Here is a 27,055-nt window from a genome sequence, read left to right on the forward strand (position 1 = left end):
ACGAACTCTAGAAATGCCCCCACCAGTACGTATGCCAGACAAAGAAAAAGATGGCCTTCGTTATCGACAATTACGCCAAATATAGAAGATGCGAAATCATACGAAAGGAATATATTAGATGTGTTGCCTATACATACTCGGCAAGAACAGATTGTATTCTGTTTTTATGGATTTGAATGCTGCACATATATTTTTAATTTGTCATTTAAGTATAAACAAAGTGCTTTTATCTTAGGTTTTTACTTCTTGATTTTAAGCAGGAGACAACAGTTTTATACATGTTATGATTGACAATTCATAACATATGTACAACTGGCTAACGGAAGAGGTCTTTAATGATAAATGAAAATAACATTACTGGGATGGAGAGTTGTCTCATTGGCACTCATACCACATCTTCTTAATCATTTCACCTGTAATTTACCTGTTATTTACCTGTAAAAAAATCGGCGCAAATGAAAAAAAAAATCGGCGCAAATGCAAGTCATAAATACATTTGTTGTGTATATAAAACATAAAAACAACACTCAGGATCACTCAAAACCAAATACTTGAAAGCCATATATATACAATGTATAAGAACAGAGGCCAGTAAAGAGCTATATGACCTAAAGGGACCTAGTAATAATAGCCAAATCCATCTGTTAGGTCAACTTTGCCTGAAGGAGTTGGAACCTTAGTTTTTATTCATTACTTAGTTCATAAACTGAATTTTTTTACATATATGCTATACATCATGTCTGTATATATACAGATCGGTTTTGATTCCAATTTTAAATTTTCACCTAGTCCCTGATCTTTTACTTTCTTCAAGTTGTTTTTGATAATATATGAATCAGCACATTCCATTTAAGTCTATTAAAGTTCTCTTACTATGTCAATGTCTCCTTAAAACATGATAGATATATTTGCCCTATATTTTAATCTAAACATAGTCCATCTATCTTATCCAAAAGTTGTTTTAATGTTTAAACAGAGTGCATTGTACAAATATATTGTATGTGCATGTTTCTACTTCACAGGAATGTAAATTTCAATTTTATGCAATTTGATGGCATATAACTGTCATGCCTAATCTTGAAGATGAAAGATTATACTGCATAACTACGTATATTATTACATAAGTTACATGTATAACAAAGGTCAGTGCTCCAAGGTCATGAGGATTTAGTTTTCAATATACCAAGTTTGCACATGCTGATATATCTTTGAATTTTACTGAATTTTATGATATAAGTCTGTCAATTCAATGTTTTATTACTACAGGTATCAAAAAATATTACATTATCAATACTCCATGAAAATAAAATCAAGGCCAAATGAACCTTGTCAGACCTACATGTACTTCATACAATCATATTCTGTATACAAAGTATGAAATTAAGTTATAAAATGTTATCTAAAGTATTCAAAAATTGATCTAATCTGGAAAACTTAGTACATGTACATATATTGACCAATGAACCATGAAAATGAGGTCATGGTTGAATTGGACTGTCTAACAGATATGTTCACATATCAATCATTTTATACATGGAATATACAGTTTGACAGTTGACCAATTAATTATAACAATGGTCACAAAAAAGAAATATAGATCAATGGACCACAGAATTGAGGTCATTATAATAATAAGATGTGCTTTGATTGCCATTGAGTCAACTATCCACCATTAACCAAAAGAAAGTGCCTGTCATGTGTAAAACAATAATAAAACACATAATGATAGACAGAAACCAATGACACCCACTGAATTAGACATAGTTCAGTGAACTTCATTGGAAAGATTAGATTTTTATTATTTGGTTTTTCAGAAGGTTAAAAAAAAAGTATAAATTTAGAATCATTGCAAGGCGTGCTGTACATGTATATCAGACAAAGTTTCACTGACATTTTCATTGTTCAGTGTCAAGTTTTTTTTATATTATGTCATTTTCTCAGATACTACAATGTATAAATGATAGGTCAACTAGTATATTTGTTGTATTAAAAGATAGTGTATGTGTCTGTCTGAAAAGGTTCCTTTATGCAAATGCTGTACAGTTACATCAATGTCCCAGGTTTGGGAAGATATATATAACTTCTCGACTTTCTGTATGTGTCTTTCCCAAGTAGAAGTCAATTACAAATAGACAAAAATAATACACAAGTCGGGCAAAATCTTCAGAACATAAAATATCTATTTCTATTTCCTTCTGGGAGTGAATCTGATTAGTATCCCTATGTTACCAATTCTGCCACTTCTGTGACAAGTGAGAAAAAAAATGGATAAAAATTTTGTTACAAATATAGTCACACAATAAATGGATAGGAAAACCCTTTCAATAAGATAAGATAAGATAAGATAAGAATTTTATTAATCTAATCAAGAACCCATAAAGGGCATCATTTTACAACACAATATGATTGGAAAAAGCAAAACAGAAAACTAATACCATACTATAACATTATGGACAGGATCAGAGCCTAACACAACATGTGTTTTATATAACTATTATATTAAATCTTATAACAATAAAATATCATATTATTTCATATATTTTGTTTACATCTGGATCTTATTTCTAAACCTTTAATAATGTAATTTCCTAGGCACATGAGAGTTGGTAAATGCTCATTTGTGAACAGCCAGAAATATTTCTTATCATTAGGTAGTTCTTTAAAATTAGTACAAAAAGTGATAACTTTATCAAATAATAATTTCCTCTGTTCATCATATAATGGACAATTTACTGTAAAATGGGTCTCATCTTCAATAGAATTTGATCCATGTGATAAGCAGTGATGACATAGACGTTGAGTTCTCTCTATGTATTTTTTACTATATCTATCTTTCTCAATTCTAAGATCATGAGCACTTATTCTCATTTTACATATAGCTCTTCTTATACTAAAATCTTTAATTGATAAATAAGCCTCCTTTACAAAGTCAGTCTTGAGGTTGAAATAATTTTCTAATTTACTATTACCTTGTGATAAGGTTTCAGATCTTTTGACCAACCAAAATGTTTTAAAACTATTACAAAGTTTACCTTTTACAAAGTTTACCTTTTACAAATTTAATAATTTATTGAGCTTTGTATCTAAATTTTGTATATCAAGTGATTGAAGTACATATTTCATAGATGAATACCAACAATTAATGTTTTCTGCATCTAAAATTTTATTACAAACATAAGCATCATAAAGTAACCCTTTGTCCAACTTGTTAAGCCTGTGTACATATTTTACCATAGATATAATGACAGGGAAATCTTGCAACCTCTGATAACACTGCTAAATTTGAGGCTTTCTTATTTACACCAAGAATATACTTTAAATATCTGAAATGTGATTTTTCCAAATAATCATTTATGTAGATTAATTCAAATAGATAATCACTTTTTTTCTTGCAAGCAGCAGAGTTAATTTTAAATGAACCCCAAATTTCACTACAATATAATAAAATTGGTTTTATTGTGTGATCATATAAATGAATTGCAGTATCAATACTTGGATTACAAGCTGACATGGATTTTTGTAATTTGAATTTTGCCTTTAAGGATTTTTTGAATAGCTCTTCTTTCCCCTGTTGAAAAAGACCACTAGAGGTAAAGACTATCCCTAGATATTTACATTTATTAACACATTCTATAGCCTCTTTATCTAAATAAAATGATTCCTTCAAAAATTTTCCAGGCTTGTTAAAAATTAAAACTTTTGTTTTGAACAAATTTACATCTAGATTCTAGACACCAGTCAATACAATAAGTATGCAATATATCAAGTCGGTTTTGAAGACCTTTTTTAGTGTTTGATAATACAATAATGTCATCAGCGTACATAAGACAATCAATTCTACGCCCATTGATATCAACAGCATCTGGACTTGGCTCAAATTTTGGAGGCAGATCGTTAATGAAAAGCAGGGATGGGGTAATTAACAAGAGGCTCTCAACACCTGAATCGCTCACCTTAATTCTTTTGGTTAAATCTCTCATCAATGATTATTTTGGCTTTTCAATTTATTTAAATGTTTTTTGGATCGTCCTATTTTCTTCAAAAGCCAAAAAAAATAATCATTTTCTCCTATGTTCTATTTTAGCCATAGGAGCTATGTTTCTTGACATACAAGGAAATAAAATATAAAATTTATACTAGATACTCTGAAACTCATTTAGCCTAAGTTTGGCTGAAATTGATACAGCAGTTTCAAAGGAGAAGATTTTTTAAAGTAAGTCAACATGATGAACAAATTGTGAAAAAAGTCTTTAAAGGGCAATAACTCCTTAAGGGGTCAATTGACAATTTTGGTCAAATTGACTTAATTGAAGATCTTACTTTGCTGAACATTATTGCTGTTTACAGTTTATTTCTATCTATAATTATATTCAAGATAATAAACAAAAACAGCAAAATTTCCTTAAAATTATCAATTCAGGGGCAGCAACCCAACAACAGGTTGTCTGATTCATCTGAAAATTTCAGGGCAGATAGATCTTGACCTGATAAACAATATTACCCACGTCAGATTTGCTCTAAATGCTTTGGTTTTTGAGTTATAAGCCAAAAACTGCATTTGACCCCTATGTTCTATTTTTAGCAATGGCGACCATGTTTGTTGATAGATCATAACTTCGGATACAATTTACAAACTAGATACCCTAAGGAACATTCAGTTAAAGTTTGGAAGTATTTGACCCAGTAGTTTCAGAGGAGAAGATTTTTGTAAAAGATTACTAAGATTTACGAAAAATGGTTAAAAATTGACTATAAAGGGCAATAACTCCTAAAGGGGTCAACTGACCATTTCCGTCATGTTGACTTATTTGTAAATCTTACTTTGCTGAACATTATTCCTGTTTACAGTTTATCTCTATCTATAATAATATTCAAGATAATAACCAAAAACAGCAAAATTTCCATAAAATTATCAATTCAGGGGCAGCAACCCAACAACAGGTTGTCTGATTCATCTGAAAATTTCAGGGCAGATAGATCTTGACCTGATAAACAATATTACCCCATGTCAGATTTGCTCTAAATGCTTTGGTTTTTGAGTTATAAGCCAAAAACTGCATTTGACCCCTATGTTCTATTTTTAGCAATGGCGACCATGTTTGTTGATAGATCACAACTTCGGATACAATTTACAAACTAGATACCCTAAGGAACATTCAGTTAAAGTTTGGAAGTATTTGGCCCAGTAGTTTCAGAGGAGAAGATTTTTGTAAAAGATTACTAAGATTTACGAAAAATGGTTAAAAATTGACTATAAAGGGCAATAACTCCTAAAGGGGTCAACTGACCATTTCCGTCATGTTGACTTATTTGTAAATCTTACTTTGCTGAACATTATTCCTGTTTACAGTTTATCTCTATCTATAATAATATTCAAGATAATAACCAAAAACAGCAAAATTTCCATAAAATTATCAATTCAGGGGCAGCAACCCAACAACAGGTTGTCTGATTCATCTGAAAATTTCAGGGCAGATAGATCTTGACCTGATAAACAATATTACCCCCATGTCAGATTTGCTCTAAATGCTTTGGTTTTTGAGTTATAAGCCAAAAACTGCATTTGACCCCTATGTTCTATTTTTAGCAATGGCGACCATGTTTGTTGATAGATCATAACTTCGGATACAATTTACAAACTAGATACCCTAAGGAACATTCAATTAAAGTTTGGAAGTATTTGGCCCAGTAGTTTCAGAGGAGAAGATTTTTGTAAAAGATTACTAAGATTTACGAAAAATGGTTAAAAATTGACTATAAAGGGCAATAACTCCTAAAGGGGTCAACTGACCATTTCCGTCATGTTGACTTATTTGTAAATCTTACTTTGCTGAACATTATTCCTGTTTACAGTTTATCTCTATCTATAATAATATTCAAGATAATAACCAAAAACAGCAAAATTTCCATAAAATTATCAATTCAGGGGCAGCAACCCAACAACAGGTTGTCTGATTCATCTGAAAATTTCAGGGCAGATAGATCTTGACCTGATAAACAATATTACCCCCATGTCAGATTTGCTCTAAATGCTTTGGTTTTTGAGTTATAAGCCAAAAACTGCATTTGACCCCTATGTTCTATTTTTAGCAATGGCGACCATGTTTGTTGATAGATCATAACTTCGGATACAATTTACAAACTAGATACCCTAAGGAACATTCAATTAAAGTTTGGAAGTATTTGGCCCAGTAGTTTCAGAGGAGAAGATTTTTGTAAAAGATTACTAAGATTTATGAAAAATGGTTAAAAATTGACTATAAAGGGCAATAACTCCTAAAGGGGTCAACTGACCATTTCCGTCATGTTGACTTATTTGTAAATCTTACTTTGCTGAACATTATTCCTGTTTACAGTTTATCTCTATCTATAATAATATTCAAGATAATTACCAAAAACAGCAAAATTTCCTTAAAATTACCAATTCAGGGGCAGCAACCCAACAACGGGTTGTTTGATTCATCTGAAAATTTCAGGGCAGATAGATCTTGACCTGATAAACAATATTACCCCATGTCAGATTTGCTCTAAATGCTTTGGTTTTTGAGTTATAAGCCAAAAACTGCATTTGACCCCTATGTTCTATTTTTAGCAATGGCGACCATGTTTGTTGATAGATCAAAACTTCGGATACAATTTATACATTAGATACCCTAAGGAACATTCAGTTAAAGTTTGAAAGTATTTGGCCCAGTAGTTTCAGAGGAGAAGATTCTTGAAATAGTTTACGACGACAGACGACGGACGACGACGGATGCCAAGTGATGGCATAAGCTCACTTGTCCCTTCGGGACAGGTGAGCTAAAAATGTAATGGTAATTAAGTGTAATGCATTACAATTTTCCATGTAATTGAATGTAATGTGTAATTGAGCATTTTTTAAATTACATGTAATGGTAATTTAATTAATTACATTGAAAAAAGCATGTAATGCTCAATTACTTTTGAATTACATTTCAATTACATGTACTTTTATGGTGTTACAGTTAAGGATTTGTGTTTAATCATATAAATTGTAAAATTATATATATTTTTCAAATATTAATATCAATGCTTTTTTAATATATGAAGTCTGTAATTTATTCTGAAGTTTTTATATCATTTATTTGACCAACAGATTTTTTTTGAATAGTCTTATAATTTAAAAAATGTGATATCATACTTGTTCAGTTTTTAAGAGAGATCTTTAACTAAATAGATTGATAAGTAATAAACACCTTGTTAAACAAAAACAATAAAATGTGTCACATCTTTCTGAGACAGTTCATTTAGAATTTAAAATCACTGCATACATGTACAATCATTTTGTCAAATTAGTATACACAAAAAGATTATAGAATTTAAAATTAACAGCTGTAAAAACAAACAGCAATTAATCAGATTAAAATGACCAGGGGCAATACCACTATTACAGATATTTTATCTAATTAGCAAAATATTGCTAATATTTAGACATTATATACATTGTTTGTACTAAAAATTATTTTCAATATTGTGACAAGCACACTTTTTAATATTTTTAAAGTAAAATAAAAAAATATTTTAACTTCATTTATAATTTCTTTATTCATATTATGTTTAATTCAAATGAGTTCATTTCTGAGATGCCAAAATACCCCTTGATGTATTGGCAAGTTAATAGGAACAAATTCCCTCTCCTATGAATATAATGATCTTCTAATCATAAATAAAAACTTCCATGTCCTGATCAAGCAATATCTTGCACAACATTAGCTCCTGTGTAAGACTATTTTCAATTGCTGTTTTCAGACCAGAAGATTCAGACTAATTGACAAAACATTAAAATAACTATATTAAATGATTATCAAATGCAACGCTTAAACTGTGCTTACATGAATATTTTACACATGCATTATATAAACATGTAAAATATTGTTAAATATTGTTAAAAAATATCATGATGAAATGTAATGTGTAATTTAATTAATTACTTTAGTAAAGTAATTGTAATTTAATTAATTACATTTCAAAAACTGTGTAATGTGTAATTAGTGTAATTGACCATTTTTGCAATGTAATGTGTAATTTAATTAATTACATTCCAATGTAATTGACCCCAAGTCTGATGAAAAGCTTAAATAAGTTTGTCTTACCCCAACTAGCGAGCTGAAAGATGGTGTTAATACATTGCCCACTTTCACAGACATTTCATTCTTGCTGTACATATCTTTTAAAATAGTATAAAATTTTGCAGATATGTTGTTTTCCAATAATTTATATTTAATACCACAGTGTATGACCCTGTCGAAAGCCTTTTTAAAGTCCACAAAGCAAGCATAAATTTTTCCCCCTTTTTTGTTAGTATATTTGTCTAATATGGTTTTTTAAAACAAACATATGATCAGATGTTCTACTCTTTTTTGAAAAACCAATCTGACATGGATGAATTATATTATTTTTATCAAGATGAATGTCAAGTCTTTTATTAAGAATACTGTTAAATAATTTTCCAATGCATGAATTTATTGCTATGCCTCTGTAATTTTCAGGTTTACTAGGACTCCCTGCTTTAAAAATTGGACATAAATAAGATAATGACCATTTGCGAGGGTATGTTCCAGAGCAGAATACTAAATTAAAAAGTTTCTGCAAAACAGGTGCAAATATACTTCCCCCTGATTTTAATATCTCATTTGGAATGCCATCCACTCCTGCAGCTTTATTATTCTTTAGTTTATTTATAGCATCCAAAATTTCTTTTAGGGCTATTTTGTAATCTAGTTCACAAAAAGTTGGATTTTTTTCTAAATTTTTTACTTTCTTACTTATTTCCTCTAATCTGTCTTTAAATTTGTCAGAGTTCAAATTTAAAGATTGAAAATATGAAAACCAGATATTACTTTGAATAGAATTTTCTGGACCATCCGAAGTGTCTTCTTTTAATTCTTTAATGAGATTCCAATAACTCTTTGGATTATTATTCCTTAAATTATCCAGACTGTCAAGAATGTTTTGTTTAAATTTCCTTTCTTTATATTTACGTAGCTTATTATACTCTCTATAACATTTATAGTAAGACCCTTTTATAATTGGGTCCCAAGGGAATTTTGATAATAGCTTACCTTTAGAAATAAGACTTTTACGTTTTTGTACTAGGTTAGGTCAAACCATTTTTTGTTTTTATGTTTACGTACACCTTTTAATTTTGTTTTACGAAATATTAAACATTTACTGGCAGCGTTATCTATTATATTAAAACATTCATTAGCCGCTTCTTCAATATAGTCCTCTGAAAGATTAAATTTTGAGTCCAAATATTTTTTAATGCTGTTTCTAATATTTGGCTGGCATAAAGTATCTTGAAGTTTTTGTGTAGAGGTTTCTGACCATATATATTTTCCAGGAAATAAAATAGTAATGTCTTGCTCCTTATTTTTAGGTGAGTAACTAGTTAACAGGCCAAATGTTAGTTTACAGTGACAGTCTGACAGAGTTGATAAAAAAATCAGCAACATGAAAAAATAAAGTGTCTGCAATCAAGTCTTCTGACACGATAACATAGTCAACCACACTACTACCCACTGCCTTCATACAAGTGTTTTTACCATAAGAATCGCCCCACATTCTCCCATTTAAAATACGTAATTTGGACGCAATACACAAGTCCAGAAGTTGTTTACCTCTTGAATCTACTTTCATATCATAACTACATCTTTTTTCTTGAATAACATCACAACTATAATTATCATACATTGGTATATGTGTATCATTAACATCATTAACTATAAAATCTGGCTCTGACCCTGTCCTTGCATTTAAGTCACCACACAATATAATACTACCTTGTTGACTAAACTTAATAATATCTTTTTCTATGTTTTCAAGTGTGTCGTCTTCTGATTGGTCAGCATAAAATGAAGTTACAGGTATAATATATGCCAAACATAGAAATATATTTGTATTTAGATTAAAATAATGTTTATCAAATTGCAACCATTGATAATCTTTACATGTATTTGTTAAAATCTTGATGCCCTTGCGAACTTCATACTTTATCAAAATACCTAGGCCCCCATAGTATCTAGAATTAGCTGATTGTGGTCTACAAATAGGGTAATAGTTAAAACCCTCAATATTAACTGTAGTGTTATAACCTACATGGGTCTCAGTTAATAGTACAACATCATAATTTTTTATTTCTTGAAGAAAAAGGGGATCTGTTATTTTATCATGGTGCTTTGAAATAAGCCCACCTATATTCCAAACACAAAATGTTATGTTGTGGAAAAAATTATTTTTCTTTTGAATGGTCATAATTGCTCTTTAATAAAAAAATTAATTCCCTCTGACCACTTCTAAGTTGTACAATATTTTTTTTTTTTTAGATAGTAAGCTTTTGGGCAGGTACAATGTAATGAAATCCTTGTAAAATAATAAAACTCTTTTCCCTCTTATGAAATAACTAACTCCTCTAACTGAGGAAAAGTAAAAATGAATTAACCTTTTCTTGTCCTATCTAATTATAAATGACAATTTAAGTTTAAACAAAACAGAAAGCAAAACAAAATCTAGCTACAATTGCTTACAATGTGTATTAAACAAAACTTAATTATAACTGGCAACTTTATCTTCTTTAATAAGATAGTCAAGATAGTTAAATATCAGGATATTAAGGCTACCCATATCCACGACCCCGACTTTGATAATTGCTATAATTGTTATGACCGCGACCACGATATCCACCACGACTACGATATCCACCACGTCCACGATATCAACCACGTCCACGGTATCCACCTCTTGATCCGTTATTCAGATTAACATTGCTATTATAGAACGGTCTACGTTTAGGTAAATCAAGAGCTTCATCAACTATATCTCGAATATTTGCTGCGAACACGTTTACACCTTGATCTGAAAGGTGATATTTATCATCTTCACATAGAAATCTAGGCACTGCTCTGCCTTTATTTGCTAAATTACTGTGATCACACAGATATACTTCTTCGGTATCAAAGTATTCCTGCTTCAATAAAACACTTATCAACTGGCCTTTCATATTGAAGCTTTCGTTGTCAGCTCTAGGTGTTGGTGTAGATATAATAACTTTTGAAGATGGATATAATTCACCTGCTAACGACACAATTTCTTTCATTTTATTAACACAACTTTCTGCACTTTTTTCACGTAGCTCATTTGTTAAGGAGTGAAACACAATTATATCAGGAGCATGCTCAATTTCACGCAAACTTGACTCGGTATCAGGTAATGTGTACGCAATTCGTTTCTCCATTGTAAAATTAGATGACAATTTAGACACATCGATTCTTTCAGTATTTGACGTTCCAATTAATATAACGTGTGGTTTGTCTGTATTATTTTGAGCGGATCTTCTACTTCTTGATGGCACATCCTGAAACTGTGCAGCACCATCATCTCTACATGCATGTTGTTTGAGACTATAGCTCATCATCTTTTTCTTCTAATTTAGATTTCAGTTCATTGCATGAGCTTACTAAAGTTTTAAGTTTATCATCTTTCTCATGTATTGTAGTTTCTAATTTATTAATTTCAAACTCTAATTGCTTTTGTGATAATTGCTTTTACGATCAATATATGACTGATAGTTTACTGTAAATTTGTACATTCCTTACATCATTGATAAACCAAAACCTTTCTTTATGGGATTTTTTGGTTGATTATTCATGATTTTACGGATTTGCAGTTATGTTAGGTTAGATTGAAGAGATTAATAAACTTTTCTCATAATAATCAAAAAACATGAAAAAAGCATAAAAGATTCAAGCAGAATGATCTATAGCTTAGGTAATTGCTTAATGTTAATAAAAAATTCGACCAGAGATTATGGACATAAGCCTGTGCACCTTTAATTTGTCAAATCATAAATACTACCAAACCCTAAAAGTTGACTTGGAATAAAATATTGTCATCTCTGCCAGTAAAACCTATTCTGCGGGCACATTTATTTTATTGTGCAGGATGTTTATAGTAGAATCTAATATATTTCTGACAAAATGTGTCTGGCTAGAATTTGGACATTAGACCCAATATATGGCCAGAATTTGGACGTAAGACTCTATGTCTGGCCAGAATTTGGACATAAGACCACATGTCTGGCCAGAATTTGGACATAAGACCAAATGTCTAGCCAGAATGGGGACATAAGACCCAGTGTCTGGCCAGAATTTGGACATAAGACCCAATGTCTATCAGAATGGGGACATAAGACCAAATGTCTGGCCAGAATGGGGACATAAGACCCTATGTCTGGCCAGATAGGGATATAAGACCAAATGTCTGTCCAGAATGGGGACATAAGACCAAAATATGTCTGGCCAGAATGGGGACATAAGACTAAATGTCTGGCCAGAATGGGGACATAAGACCAAATGTCTGGCCAGAATGGGGACATAAGACCAAAATATGTCTGGCCAGAATGGGGACATAAGACTAAAAGTCTGGCCAGAATGGGGACATAAGACCAAATGTCTGGCCAGAATCAAATGTCTGGCCAGAATGGGGACATTAGACCAAATGTCTGGCCAGAATGGGGACATAAGACCAAATATATTTCTGACAAAATTGGGATGTTAGACCCTGTGTCTGGCCAGAATTTGGACCTTAGACCCAATGTCTGGCCAGAATTTGGACATAAGACTATGTCTGGCCAGAATTTGGACATAAGACCACATGTCTGGCCAGAATTTGGACATAAGACCAAATGTCTGGCCAGAATGGGGACATAAGACCCAGTGTTTGGCCAGAATGGGGACATAAGACCAAATGTCTATACAGAATGGGGACATACCGGTAAGACCAAATGTCTGGCCAGAATGGGGACATAAGACCCTATGTCTGGCCAGATAGGGACATAAGACCAAATGCCTGGCCAGAATGGGGACATAAGACCAAATGTCTGGCCAGAATGGGGACATAAGACCAAATGTCTGGCCAGAATGGGGACATAAGACCAAATGTCTGGCCAGAATGGGGACATAAGACCCTACGTCTGGCCAGATAGGGACATAAGACCAAATGTCAGATGTCTGGCCAGAATGGGGACATAAGACCAAATGTCTCAACTTGGGGTCTCAAGTGTTATGATCCCTTCACTTTACAGCACCCTTGTAACAATTCTCTGATAGAGCCAGAGGTTGTCTACAGCAAAGGCATCCCAAAAATGACCATAATTGACCTCCTTTTCCAGTTGTTTATCCCTCAATACACATTACAGAACCAAATTGTAGGATTTTATGTCAAATGTTCTTGTCTTGAAAGAATATTAACCAAATATTTGCCATAAAGTGATTAGCAAACAGCAATAATCAGAAAGTCTACAAAACTTTGTTAATCAGTTGTAAATATAAATATTATAGTTTTTCAATGACATAGCTTGACCTTCATTTACTTAAATTGTGACTTGATCTTTTTATATTATGTCATACTATCATATGGTTAGTTGCAATGTATGTGTGTACTTTTACCTGCATTTGTACATACATAGAAAGTAATATCACTGTGGATTCATTTATTTTTATGGGTATCAATTTTCATGGATTTGAGGAAAACTTCATCTTCGTGGAGATTTTTATTTTGTGGTTTTGCCAATACAATGTATCTGCATACAAAGACTATGGAGAATTTTTAATTTGTTGACCATTTAAATTCCTGATTCATCTGTACCCATGAAATTTGTTCTCCAACGAAGAATGATGAATTCACAGTTCACCAAAAAAGTCTGACAATCAAAAGTATATAAAAAAATAAAACAAACAAACTGAACAGAAACACAACAGAAATGAAACTAGAAGATACAAACTACACATGTACCGGCAGTGGGTCAGTTTCAAAAAAGATATATTTGCACAAAAAGTTAAAGATGGCAGACTGTCAAGTTTTGAAGGATGTAGTACACATACATCAAGGTTTTTAGAACAAACAATTTAGTGAGTGTTATGTTTTCAGTGCAATGCTCTACCATGACATTCTTTTTACCCCTAGATCAACTAGATGTCACAAATTCTAGTTTAAATTCTGGCAGGTATGACTTTCAATGTATAAAAGTGCCCCTTACTACAAAATGTTTCTATTCTGTACACAAATTTCTTTTTCTAATTGAACCCAGTAATAACAATGCTGAATGTCATCCTTACCCCTTCTTTTCTGTTATTTTTTACATAGTTTTTGAAAGAAAAAAGTGACAAAATTAAATGTAAGAAAAATTGAGAGAATAATTTCCTTCCAAATTTTCATTGGCCTATATCTTAAAAACAAGGCTCCTTTCTTTTTCATCTGAATTTTTAGTTCTGCTACTTTTATACTACATGTTTCTAACAGTCTTTTAAAAAGCTTATTATTTTAAAACAGAGCAGCAAACTTCCTAAAATGCGAACTAGACCATAGGCGGATCCAGGGGGCCCCCTTTTCGTGGGAAAAATTTGGTTGATTATATAGGGAATCACTGAAGTGTGACTAGAGCAAAGTGAATGTTTTTTCTAATCGGATCCTAAGTAGCTCAGAAACCACAAAAGCCACATAAAACATGTCTAGCCAAATGAAACATGTTTAACAGTTGCTTACACTAATGTTTCAGTTTTATAATTGAACACTACTTTTAATTTTATTACATTTTCAAAATTTGGGTGGAGAAAACATACAAAACTTAGTAAAAAGGTTGTACAAATCTATGACATGCATGGAAATTACTGATTAACGTAAATTTACATATATGTAGTCAAATAACCTTAAGCAATATGACAAACTAAACAAGTTCAACACATTTTGTATCAGAATATGATAATTATAGTAAACAAACTGTTTTGGCCTATAACGGAATCTAAAAAAATATTTGAATGAAAAACTTAATAATTTCGCCAATTACAAAATTTTAAAAAAGTTGAAAGAAGAATTTGAAAAATGGTATAATAAACCAACTGTTTGTTAAAACAAAAAGCTTGATTTGTAATAAACTTTACTGTTTTGGTCAAGAAATTAAACTGTAATGGACCAACATGTAAACCAGTGATTGCAAACAAAATGTCAAATATTTAATTACATTGTACATGAATATTGGACCAGAAATGTAGCTGGGAATGTAAATTCACACTGTGATTGACCTAAGTACAAGCAAAGTATAAATAAATTGATTGATATAAAAAATTATAGATGCAAAATTATTCCTGCCATAATGATGAAAAAAAAAAAAATTGCAAACACATGAAAAGATGTGTTGAAGGGAAAATTTATAAAAACAAAAAAATAAATTTATTTATGTGCTAAGAGCTTTTAAATTTCTCTAAAATTGTAGCATTGGAAGAGATATCATGGACAGACTGGGGTCTAATCATTCTTAAACAATTTGGCATTTGTCACTTGATTTTCTCTAGTATGAGTAATCTAATGCAGAAAATAAACTTTTCATTGGCATAAATAAGATATTTTTCACTTGAATAAGATAAGTATTGGCATTGGCATACATGTAAGTAAAGTTTATTTCATAGTATGACTTTCATGTGTTGCACAGAATGTTCTGAATAAAGTTTTTAAAGGATCTATCTACAGTAGTCCTAATTTAAGAGTATTAAAAATACTGTGGATTCAATTATTTTTTGTAGGTATCAATTTTTCTTGGATTGAGGAAATCTTGCATTTTCATCAATATTTCATGGTTTTGTCAAGGTCTGTATACAACTCAATAGCAAATTTGTGATTCGTTGAACATTTAAATTTGTGCTTCATCTGAACCAACCAAAACAACGAAAAATTAGTATCCCACGAAAAATAATGAATCTACAGTACTGAGTAAAATACTTCATCATTCAACTTTCTTTCATTCATTTAACAGTCAGGATCCTACTTCGTCAAAATTATCTCCCCATTACGCCAGTTCATTTTCACAATCGTAAAAATGGAAGCCATTGTAGCGATGACGCGCTACCAATTTTGCTCTTGGAAACCGATAAATTTATCCACATTGCACCAATACGATCCTTATATGTCAGTTATATTTTAAAAGACAAATGTATCAACTAGCTAATGAGCATCAGTTAATGATATTGTCTGCATTGATTCAACTTAAAACTATTGTCTGATCGATTGTTAGGTGGAATTTTCGAAAAATCATAAACATTTAAAAAAAATCTAATTAAATATTTCGTGGAAGGGCAGACTAGATTTTTTTAGTGGTTGAAGACTATAAACCCTAGTTATCACACACAAAAAATTCGAATTTTTCGAAGATATGCATTTTCATCATCCAACTTGTAAGACTGTCGTCAAGTACTTTCAGTAAAAAAATAGCTATTCGAACACACCTTCCCTGTTTTTGTGACACATTAGATAGGTATTTCACTTGACCCATATATTTCATCTTTTAGTACTGTTATTTTTTTGTGTTATAAAGTCAACCTGTAGCTTTAATATATAAAAATGATAGAATCTGAAGCGAGACGATGTATGAAATATTCTTACTTTGAACGATATCAAGACAAAATACTCAACTCAAACACGCCCTAACATAAAAAGGTGCACTCGATTTTCTCTTTTCAATACAATTGTTACCTATTTTTTGGAATTTTTTCTTCAGTCACATAATGGAAGGGCAGACACGAAAATTACTGAACTAATAGATTGATATCTTTTCCGTCCGTGGTAATTTTTTCAAAAAAATCGGAGGTTATGCATTTTTGTCATCCAACTTGAAAGATACCCATGTCGTCGACTTGATATCTAATTGTTCTGCTTAACTATGTACTAGATAAATTGAAAACTTATGCAAATGGTGTTTTTGAAATAAAACACCTCGTAATTGAGAAGAAAATTGCAGTTTTGTTTGTTTCTATTAACTTTTTAAAAATTTGTCACTATAGTAAACAATACAGTAAACATTTATCGCCTTCTCTAATAGAGAGCTTCGATTCTTTTGTTCTATTTCAACCTGGTTTCCGACTGTTTAAGGAATACATGTAGTTGTTTAAAACTTACTTCTAAAAAGGTGCCGTACATCGGACAGTTTGAAAATCATTAAAATCCTGTTTTATAACATTAATGTTGATAAAGTACTATTGTATTATGTAATGTTGAAAACCTTCAGTAAAAACATGAGCCATTAAGTACAAAGAATGTCACCTTCTACTAACAGAACAGTTGGAAACAAATCAATGCCTTTAAAGATTAGTAAATTCTTTCCATGTAAGTAGTCGTTAGACATTTCTTTTAACATGTTAATATTATAACGCTATAATTTATTTTTAATTCATGGTTCTTTTGGCGACAGATGCTGGATGATGATAATATTTGAAGTATATACAGATGTATACATGTATATATGCATATAAATATAATAGACCTTTATAAAAGTAGATGTGGGATTTATGTCAATTAGCTATAACTCTAAAATAAACATAATAAATCTAGAAAAGACAGATAAAGGAATCCATGTTAAAATATATCCAAAACAAAGTCTTTGTAAAACTGACATTCATAAGTAATAAGAATTTGTCAAAGACAATAACGTCAACAACCTGACCAAAGAGGTGACTTTTACTTCTTTCAGTGTTCTAGCAATCCAAAAATAGAGGGATACTGCTCCCCACTGCCCTTTTAGTCCTGCCTTATGCATTTATGTTTTCTGTAGGATAACAAACACTTTTCGATGTGAAATAATCATTTAAACTACTGGGAATAGCATTTTACAACCCAACTATACCAGTAATCCAGCAAAATTCGTTATTTATTTAATTGTTTCAATTTTTCAATATAAACATCATCAAGTTGAACCCTTTTCAGACAAAAACCACACATATATGCCCCTGATCTAAAAATTGTGCCCCATCAGTGTTAAAATCCTAGCTAAAGAACTGTATTATATATGTACATGTAAAGCTACTAAGTTTTAACCTTTGAGTCCTAGCCGTGTACAGAATATATATAGCTACATGTAGTCTGAGAGATACATTCAATTACCACAGACTTGACAAGGTGTTAAAGGTATAACAATCTTGTGACGACTAGTACATATCAATGAACAAAGAAGGTGCTGTTATACCACATTAACTACAGCTTATATTATCCTTAAATTGCCTCTTGGCAGTACAATATGACGAATACATTTTCCTTTGATTAAAATATCTCTATATCTATATTCTATTAGAGAATGAAGAATATAATGGTGTATTAATTCATGACACAAAATCTGTATGCAAAAAGTAAGGGGTAATTTCTTTTTAACTTTAAAGTTCTTCATCTGCAAGGACAGTGAGACTTTTGACAAGAAGCAAAGGCACACACATCAATGGATGGTCAATGAAGGATAGCCCCTAGGTTTGAGCAGAATCATTTGGTAGATGTAATGTACATAAAGCTACATAAGTGGAAAACACAGATATGGAGTACATGCAATATTTACAAATTACAGACTATATTGTTCAAAGGAATCTAGCAAAAATTGTTAAATTATATAAATGCCTATAAAAAGGTGTAAGGCAGTGCTGACCAAGTAAGGGTTGTATAGCCAATCAAGGTTGTTAGAAACTTCCATCATCATCAAAAACTGTTATAATTAGTGTATTTACTTTCAAAAGAAGATGTAGGACTAGGACTATGATTAGTTAATAATTATTAATTTACCAAGGTTATTATGGTGCAAATTGATCTGTCTGTAACAGAATTTCCATATTACTGTTTTTATAGAAAACCATAATTTACATATTTATAACTAACTTCTTATCATATATTCAGTGCATATTTTTTTTAATCTTTTTTTCAAGGTTTTGCAATAGTAGTTTCTTCTTATTCTATTTTATTTTACCCAATTTCATTTCAAAATAAAATTTTAAAAGTGAAAATTATTTATCGAACAGTTAATCCAAGAATTCAAATTTAGAAAATTATTAAACAAGTGTTAGTGATAAATCAACACATTAGGTCATGAATGCATGTAACAAATTATTTAATTATCAGTGTCGTTCCATCACGAGTTGAATATTTTTCGATATTTGAGTTACAAGATACATCAAATATATTCATTTACTATGTATAAATAATTTATACATGTATGTATTCCTTCTATAGAATACCAAAAGGTCTAAAAATATACAAAAAAAGATAAAAATGACAGATTGTTAGACATAAAACAGTAATAACATCTAATTGTGTCATTTTCACCTTCAGAAATAGAATCAGCTTTTTGTGAAATGAAATCTTTTGTTTAAACCAATTATTTTGCTGTTTTTTTTATTTCATTCTGAAATTTAGTAAAAGTAGAAACTCTGATATTCCTAAGGTGATGTTGTGCCAATATTCACATTGTCTGTTAAAAAGTCAGAATCTTTGAAAATGATCGAAAAAGAATAATTCTGAGAGTATCATCATTTATTTCTTTTTTAAGGAAAAAACTGTTTTCTATCAGAAAAAAAACCAACACTGGTACAATAAATTGAGATGCAGTATGTATAATTGCCAATGAGACAACTTTGCACTTGAGTAAAAAAATGAAGTATTTATGTATATATATATAGGGACTACTGGGTAAATAGAAACTTTAAATAAAAGTTGCAAAAATAGATTTTATAAACTTTTAAAATATCAAAAAGTAACATCCACATTTTCTTTTATCTGGCAGCAAAACATACATGACATAGGCCTGTGTACATTGAACAACATGTTTCACAAAGAAAGAGTCATTAAATTTGTTTAGATACAAATCAAATCTATATTAAACTATATTTTGTGCAATGGTTATGATGGCATTTGATTCTTGTAAGACCTTTGAAGTAAAAATTACCTATAATATAAAATGGGTCATGTTATATTCTCATGCCCAGTTACAACCTGTAGCCATTGTTTAGTTTAATGTCACAAACATGAAAGACGAAAGGTTAAACAATATACTACATAGTCAATTATTCAAATCATACTGTTTTGCTCTAGTCTTAAAGTAAAGTAATCTTTATTTATTTCGTGTTGCATATATACATAACAACAAGGAACATGAGCTCTTAAGAACTGAAATAAGACCACCAGTTCATTTGAAAGTTCATATTCTGAGACTGATTGCTGAACCATTATGATTAGGCCTAATAAAAAATCACCAAAAATAATTGAATTTAATTACCAAAAAGTCCAATTCTTACTAGTTTAAACATTTTTCCAAAATAAAGTTTAATGAACTACAAACAGAATATTCCATTGATTCTGTGAAATTTATAAGTGTAAAATACTAAAAACAAGAATGTGTCCTTAGTACACAGATTCCCCATCCGCACTATCATTTTCTATGTTCAGTGGACCGTGAAAATGGGTAAAATCTCTAATTTGGCATTAACATTAGAAAGATCATATCAAATTGAAAAGGAACATGTGTACTAAGATTCAAGTTGATTGGACTTTAACTTCATCAAAACTATATCTTGAAGTGGGACAGACAGGTGGACGGACGAACGGACGAACAGACGCACAGACCAGAAAACATAATGCCCATTATATATAAAATGGGGCATAAAAATATGGATAGTATTTTATCATTGATTAAAACATTCTTGTTCAGGACATGTTTTTTTATTATTATTAACAGAGACATATAATACATAATAATTGTATTATATGTCTCTGTTATTAATCACAACAATTGGTGAATGATCACTGAAGATAGGAAGTTTGTCATACTATTTGTGATTACTAATATAAAAATGTAGTTATATTTAGGATCCTGTTATTTAAATTTAATTGTTTACAGAATTTCATAAATAATAATTTACTGTAAATGGTCAAGATTTGGGCAGCGAGGAGTTTATTAAAGTCAATGTCTGGTTTCTTAGTAGTACTAGTACACCACATACTACGTTTTCAGTCACTGGAGGCATAAATTATTTGGGATAAATTCAAGTTTTTATGGTTTAACAACTTGAAGTTGTATATAAGCGTATAAATAAAGTGCTATTTTACCCAAGATTAATTTAGGTTGGCGTGCTAATATTTTAAGCTATACGATTAATCATGTTATTACCAGTGTTTCTTCATATCCAAAGTTCTGTTCTGGTTGTGTCAGCTCTGCTTTTTGTTTGTTGTCTGCCATATCCGATGTGCCATTTGATGAACTAATGGGAGATAACTCTATATGAGTCGCACCTGTCAATGAAAAAAGTTTTCACATCTGCAGCCAAGATTTATGTATTAGTTCAAGCCAGAGGCAAACAATACATACTAAGTGTATTATATGTCTCTGTACTAGCTGATATAGTTATAAGTTTACTTAGAACAAATCTATTTGTCTGTTTTTAATTAAAAATGACATAGAACGCTTGTTTTGATTGTGGTTTTGATCCGCATTGTTGAAGGCCCGAGTACGGTGACCTATATATCTATATAGTTGTAGTTTGTATTTCATATGGTCCATTTAGGAGAGTTGTCTCATTGTCAATCATACCACGTCTTCTTATTTTAATATGTACTGATTTTGTGACACATGGAGATCGGTAGAAATCATAACATTTTTTACTGACATGATTTCCTTGACAATAATACATGACTGTTTATGTACATACATGTATTCAAAGTTTTTCGCCGTACCAATGACTACAGTACTGTAGTAAGCGTATCTGACTACTATGAACAATCTTGTCTGTACAAGAAATGAACTACAGAGTTAATATTGCCGGACTGATATAAAAAGGAGTGAAGTATTAAAAACTCATATTAGGGGAAAACAGAGTGTCATAACACTGATCATGTCATAATGAAGAACGAACAGACAACTATAGCAGTTCACATGTAAAACCCAACATATAAAACTTAATATGCAGTACCAAATAAACATACAACACTAATATCTTCTGCTTGATTCAGAGCAACAGGAGTTCCATAAAAAAATAGACGCATGGGTCGAGAACTCTTAAACTTACTTCGGAAGGATAATAAGTTCCTGCTTCACTAGTCGCCCGTCGTGCTAGTACTCTAGTAAACTTCCCGCACATGCATGAATATGATAAGTCATCGTTGTACAACATGTAAATTTGAACTTTATATTTTCTCTATAGTAAGTTCTAGAGCACCGTCCCTTGATGAATATTGCCCAGTAGCAATGTCAACTCTTGCTGCTGTGCATTAATCATGAGGAGAATCACTATTGGAGTATCTGTATCTGTAGCTAGTTCTGAAGGATCTCCCCTTGATGACCTTTGCATTGTTGTGCCATGATGTAAAAGTCCCTCACTGCTGTGCACTGGTCATGAGGAGAACTACTGCAGAATGAGATACTATATTCCTGGTTCTATTTTTACTTTTTGTTTCCGTATTAATAAACTTTATATCATATTCTTTTAATATTAAATCGACCTCATTGTACTCAATGCCTCTTACCTTAATTATATCCTACATTGCTCATATTATCAATTTATTATTTGTGTAATATTACTTATAATATTGTGTATTTCACTAATGTTTATATAATCATTGTATGATGTTTTTGTATCTTACCCGACAAGGGCCCATGATTGGTTTAATAAAATAATGTCTAATGTCTAATGTCTAATGTACCGGCAGATTTTGCGACAAATATAGATTTTTTCTAACATGTCTAACTTTGAGAAATTCATAAAAAATTTATACCAGCATCTGGCAAAATAAACTTAACCATCAAATGTGACTGAATATGGAGGTTTGAGAAATACATGTTTCAAGTGTGCATCTATAATTATATATAGATATTCCCGATCCACTCAAAGTTGCCTATTATATATAGACTAGTATCTTTAATTCGTAGACACCTAGACTATAATTGGTACTAGCCCCATCTTCCATTCTCTTCCTTTCGAGTAACCTGATAATATTTAATCACAAGTACACGTAAATCTTGAATGTTAAGTTAATAAGCAATACACAATTGATTTGATACAGAAGTGCCTTATCTAATCCCGCCAAATGTTTCCTCTGTAAAGTCAGTTGGAGAAACTCACTTGTCATTTACCAAAGTATTGTTTTCTTGATTTGACGCACCGGGACGCTTTGGGAAAAGAAACCCCATCTTGTATTTATATTCTAAGGCCTAAAAGCCATTACCTTGATGGTTAAGTATAAATACAGTATTATATGACTATATTCTTATTTTCCGAGGGCATCGGTCAAGTAACGGCTGCTATTGTTGAATCGTAAAGATAATAGCAAGAATACGTTAGAGGGGTCAACATGAGTAAGCATACTTAACTAACCGGAATTAAGAAATCTTACTTTTAATGATTTTTTAAATCCTGCATGTGACTTGTCGTTGATGGCAAATCGTTGTTAAATTCATCCAGCTTTCTTATAATGTTTAGTTAACGTTTGAATTTGCTTTTGCCGGATACCTAGCAAATTATGCTTATAAGATCTTACTATGCTCAATCATAGTGCTCCATTTTGTGTTTTATATTAATTCAATGCTTGCCCTTTTTAAAATTGGAATTGGTTTACCTTATTTGTCGGTTAAACTGAGCTACATAGAGCTTATGTTGTGTCTTTGTTTTGTCCAGTAGCAAATATATCACGCATATTTTGACATATAAGATATAGAAACTACATTGACTGATATTGACGACCATTTACGTTACACTAAACTGTAGATGTGTTATAAGCGCGGTTGCTGAAATGCTGCATCATTGACCGCTATCCTACATCTGTATGTTCTCAGTTTACATTAATATTTTCAGAAAACTAAAACTGGACTCATAGAGGTTCCGACTTTAAATTTTGTTGAACTTTTTTTCAATATTTAGATTAAGAAATTCTATTAAAGTTTCAGCCATTTCACCATATAATCGGTTATAAAATTTCTTCACATATGATTATCAATTTTTAATATAAAAAGCAAAGAACTATATCTATGGATTACGCTATATCTCGGTTTGAAAACGGTACCTACATTGGGCCTTTAGTTCTATCGTTTGAATTTTTTTTTATACTTGTCATTTGAGGGTCTATTAAAGCTGACTCTGCGGTATGGGCTTTGCTCATTGCTGAACGGTGATCTATGATTTGTTAATTTCTGTCAACGGTCCTTTGGTCTCCTGTGAAGATTTGTTTCATTTGCAATCACATCTTCTTTTTATATATATATGATGTACAGTAGTTGTCGTCTGTTTATGTAGTTCATACGTGTTTTTCGTTTTTCGGTTTTATATTGATTTATAGACCGTTGGTTTTCCTGTTTGAATGGTTTTATACTGGTATTTTTTTGGGCCCTTTATATAGCTTTCTGTTCGGTGTGAGCCAAGGCTCCGTGTTGAAGGCCGTACCTTGACCTATACTGTTTTATTTAAGTTACTTGGATGGAGAGTTGTCTCATTGGCAATCACATCTTCTTTTTTATATATCTGACATAGAAGTCTAGTTTTTTTTAAATATCGAGGTTGGTGTTGTTTATATATTAACTGTAGTTGCCCAGTATACGATATTTTATGTTTGTATGCACATATCCAGTGAAAATACCTCTTTTATCGTAATACAATAGATATGCACTGTATATAAAGAGATATAAAGTACTAGGTTAAAGAATAGGGTGGCATTGAGAATGTGTTAGTATAATTAATATAAAAAAGACCAGTAGCTATGATTTTTTCCGGCTTAGTGTGCGAAAAGGATGTTACTTCTTTGAGTTTTGACACCGGATACTGCATTACAACATAAAAAAGAGAAAATCAATGAATATGTTCAACGAAAATGGTTGGAATAAGTTATAATCATAACGGCAGTACATAAGACGTAGAAACGTAGGCATAACATTATTTATGTTTTCTCAGTGTGTGTCATGCATTATTCAAATAACATACTTTTCAATATGATTATGAAACGCTACCACCCCCCCCCCCTTTTTCCCCTTTTCCCCCTTTCCAACACTTCGCGGTCAGTGTATAAATCTAATTTTCTTTATGATATTTATGTTGAAGATAACGTTTGCTATAACTTAATTATCAGTTTTAACTGACTATGTTTTTGTGACTGTATATGGCCATGAAAAGAACCATATATTTATGCATGTAAACATATTAAAAAAGATAATGAAATATAGTTTCTGTATTTTTACTAGACATTTATCATAATTCTATGATGAATAGTTCTCAACATTAATTCATCAAAGCAAGGTCGATGGTTATTGCAAGGTTAGGGAAAGCTCTATATAGATTAACGTATGCATGCATACAGTTCTCACTTTTTTAAAAACTTGATAAAAAGTTTCATACCTTCATGCCTAGGGTCCATTTTTTTGTTTGTTCGGTTAAACTTTGATCGGTCGAATTTACATAGAATCTACAATGTAAACTATATATCCAAGTACACGAATTTGTATAACAAAATTATATCCACGTGCATGACTGACACAACTTTAAAACTAGACGAATTTTAATTTCTAAATTCCAGCTCTATAATTAGCAGAATAATTAATCCATTTTCCCTTTTATAAATTGAAATGCATGTTTAACTTTACGGTTACATATTTATCTTATCTCACTAAATAATGTCGGACAATATCAACACTTGTAATAAAAACGTAAGATAGTGATCATGATATGTTGTGATCCAGATCAACATGTATAGTGGAAGGTTGTAGTATCTGGACACATTAGGCTTGACAGTCGTTGTGATGAAAATAGGAGGGGTTTACATGGTTAATAAGTTTAAGAACATGACAGTTACAGGTTTAGGCAAAGTGTAACATCTTGTCTGGAATGGACCAATCCACTCCAGTCAATGTATTACACTTTGCCACAGATTTATACATGTATCCTGTTTTTAGTTCACTATTGTATTAAACTGGAGACCAGGGATTTTTAAAATAGCAAATTATCATGGTCTTTGCAATTATTAAAGCAGGGTGAAACAATTTCATAACCTGTTAATTCGAAAACACGCAGTTCTGCAGTCAATATCAATTGCTATACCCAAGGATTTGTATTTAAGAATTGAATGCTTCTTCGTAAATTTATTGGGGTGTAAAAGCGTTGACCGAAGTACATTTTGTATGAAGCGCGGAAGCGCTTCATTCTAAAAATGTGCGCACGGTCAACGCTTTTACAACCCTATAAAGTTACAAAAAGACGCATTCAATACTTATAATTACATTTTTTAGCTATGATCATGAAAACACGAATTTTATATATTTTTTTATTTAATTCACCTGTGCACTTTATTGTTGGACCACGTGTTATCATGAATGAAAAGTTGTATTGAGCAATGCAACTGCTTACGGAATAACACGTACGCCAATCAGAATAAAGTATTACAATGAAACATACATCTAATGTAGTTATAGTAAGATCTTACTATACAAATCCTTGCTGTATCTATTACAAGATTTTATTCTGTAACACCAAAAACAAATACAGGATACGCAATTTTGTGGCATATCTTCCTTAAAACGAATGAAATACATTCGTCTTGTTCCCAATACCATTATGCTTGGAAGGAAAAAAACAGTAAAACTCAAGTCTACTCTCACTACTGATAGCGGGGATATGCTATGAGAGGAGACCATTTGAATTTACACCCAGCTGTCGGATTTTTGTATTATTCTTAGTTTTACCTTTTTTACATATTAAAATTGTCACCCTGCCTTTTTTTTTTAACTCGAAACTCCTGTCATAGATATAGGAAGATGTGGTGTGAGTGCCAATGAGACAACTCTCCATCCAAATAACAATTTTAAAAAAGGTAAACCATTATAGGTCAATGTACGGCCTTCAACACGGAGCCATGGCTCACACCGAACAACAAGCTATAAAAGGCCCCAAAATTGCTAGTGTAAAACCATTCAAACGGGAAAAACAACGGTCTAATCTATATTAAAAAAAACGAGAAACGAGAAACACGTATAAATTACATAAACAAACGACAACTAGTGTACATCAGATTCCTGACTTAGGACAGGTGCAAACATTTGCAGCGGGATTAAACGTTTTAATGGTACCAAACCTTCTCCCTTTTTCTGAAACAATAGCATAACATCACAACATAGAAAAACATACGATAAAATATCAATTGACACGCTTAACTCAATCAAAAAACGTAAATTAATACACTATGAACGAATAAATTTGATCTGCGA

At 31.3% G+C, this 27,055-nt stretch overlaps 1 protein-coding gene across 3 annotated transcripts in view; it reads right to left on the reverse strand.

The window, feature by feature from the left end:
- The window catches only part of LOC143057320 (chloride channel protein 2-like), a 71,992-nt gene extending 46,437 nt beyond the window's left edge, over positions 1 to 25,555 (reverse strand). The window contains exons 1-2 of one of the 3 annotated variants that reach the window (XM_076230614.1): positions 25,194 to 25,555; positions 20,987 to 21,108 (exon numbers count right to left, since the gene is read on the reverse strand). In XM_076230614.1, coding sequence (XP_076086729.1) covers positions 20,987 to 21,108; positions 25,194 to 25,212 — 141 coding nt within the window. In that variant the 5' untranslated portion in view covers positions 25,213 to 25,555. The remainder of the gene's footprint in view (positions 1 to 20,986; positions 21,109 to 25,193) is intronic. The other 2 variants (XM_076230615.1, XM_076230616.1) reach the window with 2 other exon arrangements.
- Positions 25,556 to 27,055: the final 1,500 nt, after the last annotated feature.

The sequence above is a fragment of the Mytilus galloprovincialis genome, chromosome 13, assembly GCF_965363235.1.
Source record: "Mytilus galloprovincialis chromosome 13, xbMytGall1.hap1.1, whole genome shotgun sequence".
NCBI lineage: Eukaryota > Metazoa > Mollusca > Bivalvia > Mytilida > Mytilidae > Mytilus > Mytilus galloprovincialis.